This window comes from Platalea leucorodia, assembly GCF_965183815.1.
Source record: "Platalea leucorodia genome assembly, chromosome: 7".
Lineage (NCBI taxonomy): Eukaryota > Metazoa > Chordata > Aves > Pelecaniformes > Threskiornithidae > Platalea > Platalea leucorodia.
Genome location: NC_138829.1, coordinates 4,874,619 through 4,888,939, shown reverse-complemented (window position 1 = coordinate 4,888,939; position 14,321 = coordinate 4,874,619). Strand labels below are relative to the sequence as shown.

The following is a 14,321-nucleotide window of genomic DNA, read 5'->3' as shown; positions in this document are numbered from 1 at the left end:
GGCTCGGGGGCTCTCGAGTATTCCCTGCTTCCCAGTGTTTCCTAGCGGACAACTTCAGGGAGGCGATGCTTCTGTGCGGTACGCACAACCCCTTCACAGCCCGATCAGGCGACTCCTCCTCCCCGGCGGGGGGAACTGAAATCCTTTGCTGCGCTATTTTGATTCCTTTAGTGAAAAAGGAATAACCGCTCTACCTAGCAGAGCAACTGAGGCTAAAAACACCAAGTTACTGACTGCTGCCGGGTACTCGGAGAAGCTGGGGTTGAAGATTGCTGCCCTAGGCCGCAGGAGCAGCGGTGGGACGCCACAGGAGCAGCGGCGGGATGCCACAGGCTGCTTTCCCAAGTCCTCCTCTCCATACAAATCAAACGGCTCGGAGTCGTCATCCTTTGGCAAAGAGCTGCTCTGTCTCCACAGCAAGAATTCAGACGCTTCCACCTTTGAGCTTGGCTTGCTGGAGGATGTTGTGTCTTTTGAGATCTTACTGAACACAAATTTAACTTGTCAAAGTAAGCTTTATTACCTCAAAATATTCAGGTAAGAAGGCACTTCTGTTACAGCCGTGTTAAAAGCGCTAAGTTTGCATTAAAATTACAGCACTGTAAGTTATATCATGGTCGGCATGACGCTGGTGAGGGTGATGTCCCCAGCAATGCAGAGTCTGGTGATCTCGTTCAGCCTCTTCTCGCGGAAGTTGTACTGCAGCAAGTGAGCATCGTCGACCGCTACCTTGAAGTGATCCACCTCGCAAAGGACCTGGAGCTGAAACAAAAACCCCAAAAAGAGATTTTAAGCCACGGATTCGAGCAGGCTGGCACCGGCTCCAGGCTGCTACCAGCTGAGTCCAGACCCGGTGGTATGCGGGCGAGCTGGTGCAGCAACTCTCGGCTGCAAAAACACCGGTGACCTTCGCCTTCTGCAAAGCCCTGCTGTACCCCTCCTCCTTCGTGTTTTAGCCCACAGTTTCTGCCTCCTCGTGACTACGGTAGTATTTTCAAGCAGCAGCACTGTACGGTTCACACAGCCGGAGCTGAGTCCTCACCAAGTGGGAACCTATTTTGCAGGAGAAAAAGCTCGTGAAGAGAGCTTGGCTGCTAACGGGGGAAATGCTTTAGAGAAACCTGCCCAACAACGGCAGAACGACAGTATAAATAAGGCAGATTTAATAATAAATGGGAATAACAGAATTTAGACACCGGGCACCTGGACCTGCAAGGGTAAGAAGTGCAGGGAAGGCGCCGTGGATCTGCTGTGCTGGGTGACTGCCCCAAAAGCGCCTCTGGGAGCCGATTCCTGTGCAAAAGCACCAAGGTCCAAGCGAGTCTTGTTACACAGCCCTGACCAAACCCTCCCGGCGCGCCCTGCGTGCGCCGTTGGCACATTAAGACTGACTTGGAGTGGGTTTTTTTGTACCTTGAAGGGTTTTCCAGCTTCAAAGGGAAACCTAGGAGCTGTCCTCTCCTCCTTTCCCCAGTTATTCTGGAACATCGAATTACAGACGATGACTTTCCTGTTGTCTTCCTTAAAGCGGGGGTTGAAGTGGAAGGCAATGTCGTTCCCTTTCTTGAAATCCAGTGAAAACCTGCAAAGACAATAATGGATCCGCTGCTTTTTCAGCAAAAGCCCTGGACTCTGTTACAGGGCTTGCCAAAAGTAGCAGCAACCTGGCAGAAAAAAACCCCCACAGACCCCATTTTTTGCATTTGCACATTTATTTCGTGTCATATTTGATTTTACCCCAGACAGGTGTTTTTCAGGAACGGAAAGCAAGAGCCCCACGGAAACCCCCCGCCCTGGGTGCCGGACCCCCGGTACCTGTTTGGGTTGGGGTTGACGGTCCCCGTGATGGTGATCAGCAGCCGAGGGACGAGTCCTGCCTGCAGCGGCAGCTCGAAGGGGACTTTCTAGAAGAAAACAGGGGTTTGGTGTTAGCAGAAAACCATGTCCAAAGCCAAATGCTCGGGCACGGGCTGGCTCTCAGTGTGACAACACACCGGGGCAGCCCTGTGACGCAGTGACAACCCATGTCACCCCCCTGGGGACAGCCAGCCCCAGGTCCCTCCCCTGGCCAAGCAAAATCAGGCAGTGAAGACACAGAAACCCGCATAATATGATGGAGCCGTTACCATCGGAGGGGCTGGTCCCCCCTGCGGAGGAGGGGGCCCAAATCCAGGGCCGCTGGGCGGTTGTCCCGGGGCAGGATACGGCCCTGCTCCTGCTGGTGCTCCAGGGAATGCTCCCGGTGCTCCCGGGTACGGTCCTCCAGGATACAGTCCTGCTGCTCCAGGATAGGTCCCCGGTGGTGCTGGTGAGCCAGGATAGGTCCCCGGAGGGCCGGGGTATGCCGGGAACCCCCCGGGTGCCGGCGGCTGGTTCCCCCAGGCGGGCCAGCCTTGGGGTGGGGGGGCCGAGGGGTTGGGGTCATTGCTGGTGGGCAAGGCGTCGGATAACTGGGGAGAGAGGGGAGAGGAGGAGGGTTGGGTGGGTGACACTAATCCCGGTTGTGTCCTCCAACCCCCAGCTTTTGTAGCCTACAGCGCACGCCGAGGGCAAGCGCTCGGCTGCTCCCAAGCAGTGGCGGGGGGGCTGAGTACCTCTGGGCTGAGGTTTCCAGAAAACCAGTAAATGCCGATGTAACTGGAGCGGATTTGGGGCGTTACACGGGTTAGCGAAGCCGTGCTCCCACCCCTGCCCAAGGCTCCCGCTTCAAGGCAATTAAACAATCACTGCCCCGGCTTTTTTTTTTTTAGAGAAAGCCATACTTACAGTGAATGCGTCCGACATTTTTCCTAAAAACAAAAAGACAAAGGATGCTTAGGTCATTTTTAACATACGCCATCCGAAAAATGGAGGTTTTTGAGAAGAGTTACAGTTTACAGCGGCAACGGGCTGGGAATGGGTAAGTCCCCGTCGCACACCCACCAGGCAGAGCCGGCAGCTCCGGTACCGCAGGACAAACCCTCGGCTGGTGCCGGCAGGAGAAATCGAGGGTCACCACCGTGAGCAGCCTGCGCGGCCCCGGGGGTGAATCCAGCCCAAACACCCTCCGGATGAAATCGGCCACGGCGGGGGTTGATGTTCGTGCAACGCCGTCGTTGGCCTTACAACGCGGCTGGTGTCAAGCAGAGAGGGGACCCCGGACCGCGGGGACCTGGTGCTGCTCTGTCCCGAGAGCTCTCGGCTCCCTCCGGCCTCCTGGCGGGTCTTCACCGGGTTTTTGCTCTTTGCTCGCAGGGAAGCATCGCAGACCACACGAGCACCCTCCTCCTCCAAGAACCACGGGTCAACATGGACCTCTGCATTTGATCTCCCCAACAAAATGCCCGTGCCAGGTCTGCTGTGCTCAGGAAGATTTATTCCAGCCTCAAAACATGTTTTATAAAGGAAAGAAACCCAAAAGGACAGCGCCGTGAGCTGTTCTTTCTGCCTTCAGCAAACCCACTCTGCAGCCAGCCCTCCGCCGTCACCCCGGCTAGTTCACGGGGGGGGACGGCCACCTCCCTGCCCCGGCTGGGGGTGCCGGCTGCCTGTGCAGGACCCCGGGTGCCACCCACACCCACGCGGGCTCTGCGCAAGGGGAAGGGGCCCGGCGACAACGCTCTGCCCCTGCAAAGGCGTGTGAAGGAGCGGAGCTGCTCGGTGGGATGAGCAACGCGGCATCTGCGTCACGGGAGCAGTTTTGTCCCGCACGCCAGCCGCAGCCAGCATTACTCGCTTCCCCATCCCCAAGGCATCATCCCAGAAAAGATTTAATATAAAAAAAATCCCCAGGGAGGCCGCAGCAGCAAACACGAGCTGCACGGGGGGGCTACAAAACCAGCACAGCACGTCGGGGGACAGGCAGCCACCCCACGAGACGCGGGACGGACGCTCGCGGCAAGCCTGGAGAGGCGAGGGGAGGATGGCACCCACAGGTGGAGGTCCCCTGTCTTCCCCCGTGCAAACCACGGAGGGCACGGCAGGAGGGACACACGTGCCACTGGCCACTCCGGGCCAGCAGATAAAAGCCACTTCACAAGTTTTACGAGCCCACGCTGAGCCGCTCTGCCGCAGCAGGGCCAAATGCGTACCTGCCTGCGTGCAGGAATAGCCGCGGCCCTGAGCTGGATTCCTCCCGTCAAAGGGAGCATTCATAAAAGAAGAGAGGGAAAAAAAAAAAAGGGGGGGGGGGGGGGGGGAGAGGCAGAAATGGGGAAAGACAAGGAAAATTCCAAATTGAAAACAGAAGGAAAATACTCTTTGAAAGAAACATTTGCATGCACAAAGGTCACAGCAAATCTGGCCGCCCTGCCTCAGGAATAACAAAACCCCCAAGTTTTTACAGCCGACAAATAACCCCTTTCCCTGCAAAACATTCATACCCCTGAGCCCACAGGATTTTTAAGCCAGTCTTTCAACCAGCATTCAGAAGCGCAGGCTGTTTGAACAGCCCGTATCTCACAAAGCTTTTATTTGCCTTCTGGAGGGGTTTTAAGCCCTTGAGTTTGCCGTTGGTTTGCAGAGCGAGGCCGAGGGTGCGCACACAGCTCCCGCAGGCTCCCCGGGGTCGGATCCAGCCGGGCCGGGTTTGGTCGAGCCACAGGTACGCGGCTGCCGATGGTTTGTGCGAGGGGTCCCGCCTGCTCCCCCCCTTCTCCCCACAAAACCTCGGGGAGAAGCAATTTTCCTCCCTTGCGTGGATTTCTTATCGCTTCGGCCCCGGTGGGACGGCATGGCAGGAGTCTCGTGTCTCTCTGCCAGGCCTGGGACGGCCGATTTGATATTTGTAACCAAAGCCTTGAAAACCCACCGTTCCTCTGCCACCAAATGGTGCCGCCGAGCTTGGAGCCCGGCGGCCACCCCGTCCTCCCTCTGCCACCGCAGGGGTGCAGCTCTCGGACGCGTCTCCCTCTGGAAACGCTCTAGGGAGTTATTTGGGATCGGCCCGGCTGTCACGGGCGTGGGAAGGGGATTTCTCCCACCCGCAGCCCTCAGAGGTGCCTTTCCAACACCATCTGGGCTGCCGAACCCTTGCTCTCTCCCCGGCAGCTCTCTGAGCTCCCACCGACCCGACGGGCGGCCGGCTGCGGGGCAGACCTCCATAAACCCCCAAGTTTTTCCTATATTCATGTAAAGTGGAAAAACTTCGATTTGGGGAAGAAATAGAAGTTTTTTCTTCCCCTCCGCGCTGCTTCTGGCTGGGAAAGCCACCGCTTCCCCTCGGTGCCGTTCCACCGTGACTTCTGGGGTGTCTCCAGCCTCCCTCGCCCCAGCACCCACTCCCACCCCCCTGCGTGGGTTTTGGGGCACGGGCAGGGCTACCCCGGCACCCTGCGAGGTGCAAACACCCTTAGATTGCCATAACATTCACCGTCCCCCCGTTATCCCCGGCATCCCCAAAGCCAGCCAGCGCTTTCTGTGCTCGCCGGCTGCTCTTAGGAACCGAACCGCGGAGCCCCCGGCGCAGCTGCCCCCCTCCCACCCCCGCTCCCACGGGTGTCCCACCCTTTCTTTGCAAGGCAATACCTGCTTCATCCCCCCCGCTCCCCCTCGGGACCCCCCCGGGGACACGCTTAACCCTTTCTTTGCCAGGCAAGACGTGCCTTAACCCCGCTGCTGCTCCCCCTGCTCCCCCCGGGGACCCCCGCGGGGGGACGCAGCCACTCACCCGCCTGCGCGGCTGCCGCTGCGGCTCCGGGCCGGGCTCCCGCGGGCGGCGGGAGGCGGGGGGCGGGGGCGGGGCCGGGGCGGGGTCCCGCAGCGCCCCCGGGTCCCCCCCGCGCTGGGAAAGGCACAAAAGCAGAGAATCACAGAACCGTTTGGGTTGGAAAAGACCCTTAAGATCATCGAGTCCAACCATTAACCCAGCACTGCCAAGGCCACCACTAAACCATGGCCCTCAGCACCACATCTCCCCGGCTTTTAAATCCCTCCAGGGATGGGGACTCAGCCCCTGCCCTGGGCAGCCTGGGCCAGGGCCTGACAGCCCTTTGGGGGAAGAAGTTTTTCCCAATACCCAACCCAACCCTGCCCTGGCGCAGCTTGAGGCCGTTCCCTCTCGTCCCATCCCTTGTTCCTGGGGAGCAGAGACCGACCCCCCCGGCTCCAGCCTCCTTTCAGGCCGTTGCAGAGAGCGATGAGGGCTCCCCTCAGCCTCCTCTTCTCCAGGCTGAGCCCCCCCAGCTCCCCCAGCCGCCCCTCCCCAGCCTCGTGCTCCAGCCCCTGCCCCAGCCTCGCTGCCCTGCTCTGGCCACGCTCCAGCCCCTCCAGGGCCTTCGTGGGGTGCGGGGCCCAGCGCTGAGCACACATTTTATTATTTATTTTATAGCTCATCTATTTATTTATTTATATTTTTTCTTATTATTTATTTCTTATTTATTTTAAATGGGGGCTCCATCCCCCAAGCTTTATGGTAGCTCAGTAAAACACAAATTTGCTTTTCAATTTTAAATGTTTTCTGCTTCCCTCCGGAGACTGCCAAGAAAAAAAAGGCTGGAAAAGCTTTGCTTTCCACCCGGTGCGGCAAGGCCGGCAGAGGACCGGCGCTGGAAAGCTGTTAGCGGCAGCTATAATTTCAACAAGCGCAATTTTACTGTGGGTTAGGGGTGAATCATCTCCTGTTTGCTCAACTTGACTTCACAGTTTAAAGCAACAGAAAAGAAAAAGGTGCATTTTAATGCTGAAATTGTGATCTGCTGCGGGGAGGGGAGGGGAGGGGAGGGGAGGGGAGGGGAGGGGAGGGGAGGGGAGGGGAGGGGAGGGAAGGGAAGGGAAGGGAAGGGAAGGGAAGGGAAGGGAAGGGAAGGGAAGGGAAGGGAAGGGAAGGGAAGGGAAGGGAAGGGAAGGGAAGGGAAGGGAAGGGAAGGGAAGGGAAGGGAAGGGAAGGGAAGGGAAGGGAAGGGAAGGGAAGGGAAGGGAAGGGAAGGGAAGGGAAGGGAAGGGAGGGAAGAGAAGAGGAGAGGAGAGCAGAGGAGAGGAGAGGAGAGGAGAGGAGAGGAGAGGAGAGGAGAGGAGAGGAGAGGAGAGGAGAGGAGAGGAGAGGAGAGGAGAGGAGAGGAGAGGAGAGGAGAGAGAAGATGAGATGAGATTTCCATTGGAAGGGACCTACAATGATCATCCAGTCCAACTGCCTGACCAATTCAGGCCTGACCAAAGGTTACTGAGGGACACACACTTTAACTGGTGTCATGAAAGACATAGAAACTACATCTTTAAGGCAGCAGCTGAACTAAACAGCTTAGCTGATACTGCAGCTGATACTGCAAAAAAGGCAAAAACCTGTTGAGTTTGGTTTTAATGAATTTTAGTATAACTTCTTTCAGTTCATCTCTGCTTATCTAAAAGATTGGGCTTCAAAAGAGGGCAGCTCCTCCCTACTGGGGCACCAGCCTGGATTTTAGCATCCTTCAGCTTCGTATAATGCTTGTCACGGGGATTCAGACCAAACTTAAGCGTGCAAAAACGCTGTAGGCCGATGAGCGATGCTGGGGATGCCCGAGGGAGAGGTCCCCACGGGATGCTCCGATCGGGGAAATACTCAAACAGGGAGCGCTGCTTCCCTTGCCTTTCGCAGCACCCGAACCTCCCCGCCGTAAATAGATACCGCCATATCTTTGGGGGTGTTATAGGGCAAAGGGACCTGGGGAGGATTTAAGTCAGGAATGTTAAAGGATCCCTGGTGGCTTGCATGAGTATCTGGAGCTTCCCAAGCCTGTAACACAAGCAGGAGCTCACTGCTGTTCAGAACAACCCTTCAAATCCTTGCTCCAGCATCTGTCTGAAACACAGCCTTGCTGAGAGTATGTGACTCGAGGTGCACATGTGCAGAGCACATCTTCGTAGGGTTGATTAAAATAACGTGCACAAAGTGGTTTTGAGCAGGTACCGGTGACTTCTGCCTTCCCAGATAAGGCTGTATTCACTCCTCAGTGCACCCCTTTTTCCCTTCCTCCCTGAGACCCCCCCAAACACCTTTGGCATGAGATATTTTCATGAAAAACCTGTATTGCTATTTTCAGGATTTCACTCGAAGGCTCCAAACATTTACTGAAAAGGTTTGCCAGTTTTTTCCCAGTTCCAATGCCATAAGCTTTGCGCTTCCAGTTAGGCAACACGGTGTTAAAAAAAATGTTTGACCAAAAATGAAAAAACGACTCAAAACCTGAGCTAATTCCTTCACTTCGACCAACCGAGCAGCAGCGAGGATGACGAGTGAGCGTCCCTTCGGCATTCGCAGGGTGGGTGCTGAGAGCCCTTTGAACGCAACGTCCACATTTCGCTTTGCTCCGCTGCATCCCAGTCATCCCGGAGTGACTCACGCGGCTGGACACGGAGACGCGGCGACTCTCATTTTCTGGTTTTGCCCCTCGGGAGGGAGAAAAGAGAGCAGCTGGGTTTATTGCCAGAGCACCAGGCGAGCAAGGCAGCGCGCGAACGCGCCGGCTCTGTCGGAGATGGAAGCCACAGCGCTCACTTGCACCGTTGCAACGCCTCGTGCTGCACGGCCCTGCAGCCCTGGGCTGGCTGCTTTTCACAAGTGGGTTAAAAAAGGAGTCATTTCTCAAAAATAGGCATATACACGGGGTTTGGGATTTTTTTTTAAGCACCTCTAAGTATCCTGTTTGCTTTCAAGACTCTTAATGTAAAATGGAGGGCTGCTTGGTGCCACGTACAATTTAGAGCCCTGAATTGCAAAGCCAAGGGGTGGGAGAGACGGAGGGCCCGGGCAGGCGGCTCGGCTGTCAGGTCCCACCGTTTTTAAGTGATGTACTCTCTGATGTGCCCTTCACCATGGCCAAACACATCCTCTAAACACAATTTATTTTCCCCATTTTAACATGCCCAGCAGTTATCTGATAGCATGCAAGAGCCAAGTGATATTTAACAGGCATCCAGCAATAAGGCCAGCGATGAGCTAACCAGCTCGATCCCACTACGGGCTCAGTCGAGGACTGGGAGTAACTCACCCACCAACTCTGCGTCCCCAAGACACTCAGGCACCATTACGCTACACAGCAACACACGTTATTAAACATTTTTCTCTAGCAATAACCTTTGTCAGGCTCTGCAATACCTTGGGTGTCACCATCTATCGAGCGCTGTTCATTGAGGGGCTTGCCTGCCGTTGCGTCACGGCGATGTTTACCATTGGGTTAATTAAGTACACACTATGGGAGTTTGAAAGAAGCCATTTAAGCTGAAGAATGGCACAAGACTGAGTAGATGATAAAAAAATGAATTAATGGGGATTGGATACTGGAAGCCAGGAGAGGGAGCAGAGGCGAGAGGAGAGCAGGGGGCTGGAGCAGCAGGAGAGGGCAGGACGATGCTGAGTTGGGTTGCTTAAGGCTCGAGGGTTGGTTTGTTTGGAAGAACAGTTTAAAAAAAAAAAGTTTTTACACATACAAAATATATACACACATAAAAAAAATACATAAATGACAGTTTGCTATTACAACTCAGAATTACCAACCCTTTACTTGGTCCCAGTACCCTTTACTCTACGCTGACGTACATCAGGAGTTAATGTCCTCTGCGTCTTCTGTTCTTGTGTCTCCCAAGTCTCCCAGAGGCAAAAGAGCCCACCCCAACAGGCGATCTATCTCTATAAATAACTTTAAAGCAGGAATTTCAAACTGCTTCTTGGAAATTAATAAATAGAAAGCTGCTTCTCTCTTGTCTTCTTGACGGTGAATTAATGGGAAGGACATCAATCTGGAGGGCAAGAAGCTCGATGGCACAAGAGAGCCACTTCCCTTCACGGAGCAGAACAACGCGCATCCGCATCATTTTATGTCTCGTGATTTCTGTGGCCTGACGCGCGCGTGGGGCTGGCAGCAACCATCACGTGCAACCTTTGGGCTGCGGACCTACCACCGAGGCCACGCTCGGCGCAGTCCCAGGGTGCTAAATTCAACCAGCATCTCTCCTTCCTCCCCGTGCAACCTCCCAGGCTGGGGACCGGGAACCTCAGCACCGTCACCTCCTTTCTCAGAGGCAGGAATGAGGTTCTGGGTGCCACAGATGCCTTTGCGGAGCCCCATGTTGCACCTCCCCGAGCTGTCACTTCAGCTTCAGCCCCGCCTGCCAGCGGCTGAGTCACCGCCGACTCCCCGCAGCAATAAAACAGGGCATCGCAGCAAAAGCAGGCAATGGGACTCTCCTCCGTGGCCTGCCAGGCTCACGCGATGTCCTCCCAGGACTCCTGAGAAGAGCCTCCTGCCGAGCGTCCAACAGCCCCGCTCCTCCTCCTCCAGCCCTTTTCGGGGAGACGGCTCACTCAAGAGCTTCCTTGGCTGCATTAGCCCCCCCAAACATCGCCTTGCTCTAGTGCCAGCGAAAAACTCAACGCAGAGAAGGGTGAGAACTTCAGTAACTCAAGTTTGATGGTAAAGAAAGCAAAAGCAGCAGATAAAGAGCATCGATGCTCGCGGCACCATCCCTGCTGCTTACATGTAGCTTCACATGGACGAGCAAGTCTGGACTTGCTCCCTTTTATTCTCTCTTTACAAGGCACAAAGCAAACCTCCTGCTTTTGCAGCTTCCTTCTAGAAAACGGAGTACCGGTGCGAAATTGCAGCTCATCCAGCTCCCTCCTGCTCTGTCAGTGCCAGGAGAACGGCAAGTCCACCCCCAGAAAGCTCCGCGCAGCTTCTAATGCTGATGCTGCAGATGAGCAAAACCATGCCACAGTTTGAAGCTTTTATATTATTAAAGATGAATAAATGAGAAGCACTTTGTGCTTGACGTGCCGATCTGAGCGTTAAGTTGCTTTCCGAGCGCTAAACGAGTCTTGCAGCAATTTGTGTCAATAGAGATCTCCAAAAGTCCTCAAAACCTCACTGGCTTTGAACTTAAGAGCAACTACCTCTGCCGCCGCAGCAAGGTCTGCCCGGGGGGCCTTAAGGAAGGTCCTTCATCCTAATATGTTATTAAATAACTGGAGGGGAAATCCCCACAGCGATCCCAAATACCCGTGCAGATGGGGTGAAAGACCCCCATGGCTTCTTGCCACCAAAAAGAGGAGGTCCCGGTGCTTTTCTTGGCCGTGCTCACCCAAACACGCAGAACCTTACAGAAATCTAATCCAGCCTGAAAAGCCGAAAGGAAGAGCGCTGTGCTGCGGGAGCGGGGGAGCGGTTCAAGCCTACCCCTGCCGAAGCCAAGGCGGGAGCCTGTCGTCCCTTCGGGTGTAGCACCAGGAGATCTGGGCGGCCCGGGGAGGGCTCACCCAGCCAACCTGGCCCCGGCGGCTTCTTGCCCCCAGCTGGCCCAGGCACAGCTTTGCCACGGGCAAGGTGCTCCAGAAGGAGAGCAAAAGCCCCGTGTGACACCGCACTGAACGTACGGGGTGGGAAAGGAGCCGTGAAGGCCAAAGAAAGGCAGGACAGCTCAGCCAGGTCCAGCAGAAAGGCAGCTGCAATACCAACCCCCCTGATGAATTCGGACCTTCATTACAATGGCAATTTGTGGCTTTTACCGTAGCTCAGGAGACAGAAGAGATGGGAAAGGGAGGAGATTTGTGAGTCCCGGGCAGGTTAGCAGGCTTTCCTTCTTTGCTGCGCTGCTTTTGATACCAGATTTTTGCAGAGCGGGGGAATTGGCTCTCCTGTGAAACCTTACGCTAAGGAGGGCTCCGACCGACCCCGCGCGCGCAGCGCGCTTGTCTTCGCCCCGCACACGTCAAACCAAGCGCAGCTTAATACGAGTCTGCGCAACGATGCAACTTCTAACGCCATCTCCCAAACAGCACTGTAAGTCATTCAGTGTCGCTGGTTTTCCCCTGGTTTTATCAAGTTCAATGCTAAAAATAAGCAGTAGCAGAGCCGGCCTTGCCCGGCCGGGAGGGCTGGGAGCAGCACCGCTGCCCTCTGATGGCAGCGGGACGCTGGATGCGCAGCTCCCAGCTCCGACAGCCAAAAACCAGAGGGCTTTGCTTTTACACAGCAGCCGTGGGCTCGTTTTTCCAGCATCTGATTTTAATTTGAACCCCCGAGAGCGGTTTTTGCTCGGTGTCACTCCACAGCAGCTCTCTTTTTAGCAGCTACTTACGCTGACAGCCGGTACAGAGCAGCAGGCGAGCATCCAGCTGGGGACGGCAGCGGCAGCTCGGACCTACTGCTGTACGGTACGGTAAGCTGGCCTTCAGGTTTATTTGACTGGGACAACCTGCACGTTACCGTGCTGTTAACCTTTCCTACAGAATCAGTTACTGCACGAAGTAAATTAAACTCCGGAAGATGTTATCAAGCCAATTCATATAACTTACTCATAATGCAAGCCGTGATCGCTGTGTCCCTGCTGGGGCTCACGCTGTTATTCCTTATCGCAGCCGATGAGCGTAGGATGAATCAAGACATTTCTAACAGAGGAATGTCTGATTCTTATCAGATTGATCCTTTAAATTATATTTCTTGTGGGTTTCCTTGTAAATACTTACTAACATAATAAATGGCCCGGCCTTCCCCTTCCACTTTTTCCTTTGAGTTTTCCAGGTCACAGAATCATAGAAGCCCTGGCCCAGGCTGCCCGGGGCAGGGGCTGAGTCCCCATCCCTGGGGGGATTTAAAAGCCGGGGAGATGTGGTGCTGAGGGCCATGGTTTAGTGGTGGGCTTGGCAGTGCTGGGTTAACGGTTGGACTCGATGATCTTAAGGGTCTTTTCCAACCTAAACGGTTCTGTGATTCCATGTGATCACCCCCATATTGCAGGCTATGCGGCGTTGCACACGCTCGGCTTTCTGAGCGGGAAAACGGGGACAGCATCCAGGTTGAAATGCAAACACGAAAGCGTGAAGCAGAAGCTGCTAAGGCTTCAAAGTGCCTGTATTAAAAAGTTTTCAAGATGATCAGCTCCAATGTTGTCTCCTTGAGGAGCGCCAACAAACTTTACACAGCCCAACACGCAGCGAGAACAAGCACCGGGATATTAAAGCATTAATTCTTCCCACTTCCAAGCAAACTTAAAATAGGATATTCTGCCACCTTCTCTGTGCTGGAGGGTGTTGCCCTGTAACTGAAGGGAATACAGGCAAATTAGAAAGCACAGGCTTCAAAACCCCTTTGAACAATTTTTATCATATAAAGCACTATATAAAGCTTTTCACATCATGCAAATTAAGCATGTTCTTGTGAAAAGGCACTGTAATACAGTTTTACTTTTCATTATCCCTTAACAACTTTGTAAAACGGCGCACGCCGACAGATCACCCCTCGTTAGCACGTACTGGGTTCCCACCAGAACCCATAGGCCTACCCCAGAACAACGCTGCATTCATTAGCCAGAGGAAGCCCAAGAAGTCGAAAATGAAATCTGTAGTGTTCGTCACCTTCTGAATTTGTTTAAAGAAGGGATAAATTCTATGTTTGCTTTTAATCAGACATGGAGCAGCAAATTTCTTTAGAGTCATGGGGTGATTCTGGTGGGAAGGGACATCGGGAGGTTCCTAATCCCTGCTCAGCCCAGGGCCAGCTCTGAGCTCAGCCCAGGCTGGCCTTCGAACCCTCCAAGGATGGAGACTGCATCAATTTGGGCAACCTGCTCCAATGCCTGACTGTCCTCATGCTGGAAAACTTTCTCCCTATCGCTGGTCTGACTCTCTTGCTTAAACTCACGCCATCATCCAGTTTTGCAGCAATACGAGCTGGTGTTTGCTTTAGAATATGGTCTCCACCACCCGCAGGAATTTTTCCTCTTTAAACCTAAACTATAAATAATTCCTCCCATTTCACACCGAGGATGCCAGCTCCAGCCTAAATGTCTCTCAGGAACAGCTCGTAACAGCACAAGGCACAGCAGGGCACCCAACTTCTACCCAACCTCCCCCCAGGATCCAACCTTTATTAATTTAAAGATCTCATCCTCCCTAGGATCCCTCTCTAGCTCAAGAGAAACGAGTTCCTCTGCAGGGCATGCAACCAAACGCGTACGGCGGACGCGTGCTCCAGCTCCTCGGCTGGACGAGCTTCGTCCCGCTGACAAACAGCCCGACACAAGCGTCTCCTCACCAAGGCCACGGTCCCGTTCAGCGCTGCTGTGAGGAGCGGCTGAGAGCTGGGGGGGTTCAGCCCGGAGAAGAGAAGGCTGCGGGGAGACCTGATGGAGGCCTTCCAATACTCAAAGGGGGCCTACAAGAAAGATGGCTGCGACAGGACAAGGGGTAAAGGTTTTAAACTAAAGGAGGGGAGATTTAGACTGACACAAGGGAAAAAATTTTCATGATGAGGGTGGTGAAGCACTGGCACAGGTTGCCCAGAGAGGTGGGAGATGCCCCATCCCTGGAACCATTCAAGGCCAGGCTGGACGGGGCTCTGAGCAACCTGGTCTGGCTGAAGATGTCCCTG

At 54.6% G+C, this 14,321-nt stretch overlaps 1 protein-coding gene across 1 annotated transcript; it reads right to left on the bottom strand.

Moving 5' to 3' along the window:
- Positions 1-343: 343 nt before the first annotated feature.
- On the bottom strand, positions 344-5,664 carry LGALS3 (galectin 3). The gene is made up of 6 exons (XM_082318964.1): positions 5,648-5,664; positions 2,767-2,789; positions 2,127-2,450; positions 1,816-1,904; positions 1,414-1,582; positions 344-762 (listed from the first exon to the last, which is right to left on the bottom strand). Exons 2-6 carry the CDS (start codon positions 2,782-2,784, stop codon positions 607-609), a joined length of 756 nt encoding a protein of 251 aa, XP_082175090.1. The 5' UTR covers positions 2,785-2,789; positions 5,648-5,664; the 3' UTR covers positions 344-606.
- Between the last annotated feature and the right edge of the window lie 8,657 nt (positions 5,665-14,321).

Excerpts from the sequence above, each read along its gene's own strand:
- LGALS3 (XM_082318964.1), bottom strand. Across the intron at positions 1,905-2,126 it reads GGGGACCAGCCCCTCCGATG|AAAGTCCCCTTCGAGCTGCC; the intron begins GTAACGGCTCCA and ends GTTTTCTTCTAG. Across the intron at positions 763-1,413 it reads AAGCTGGAAAACCCTTCAAG|CTCCAGGTCCTTTGCGAGGT; the intron begins GTACAAAAAAAC and ends TTTTTGTTTCAG.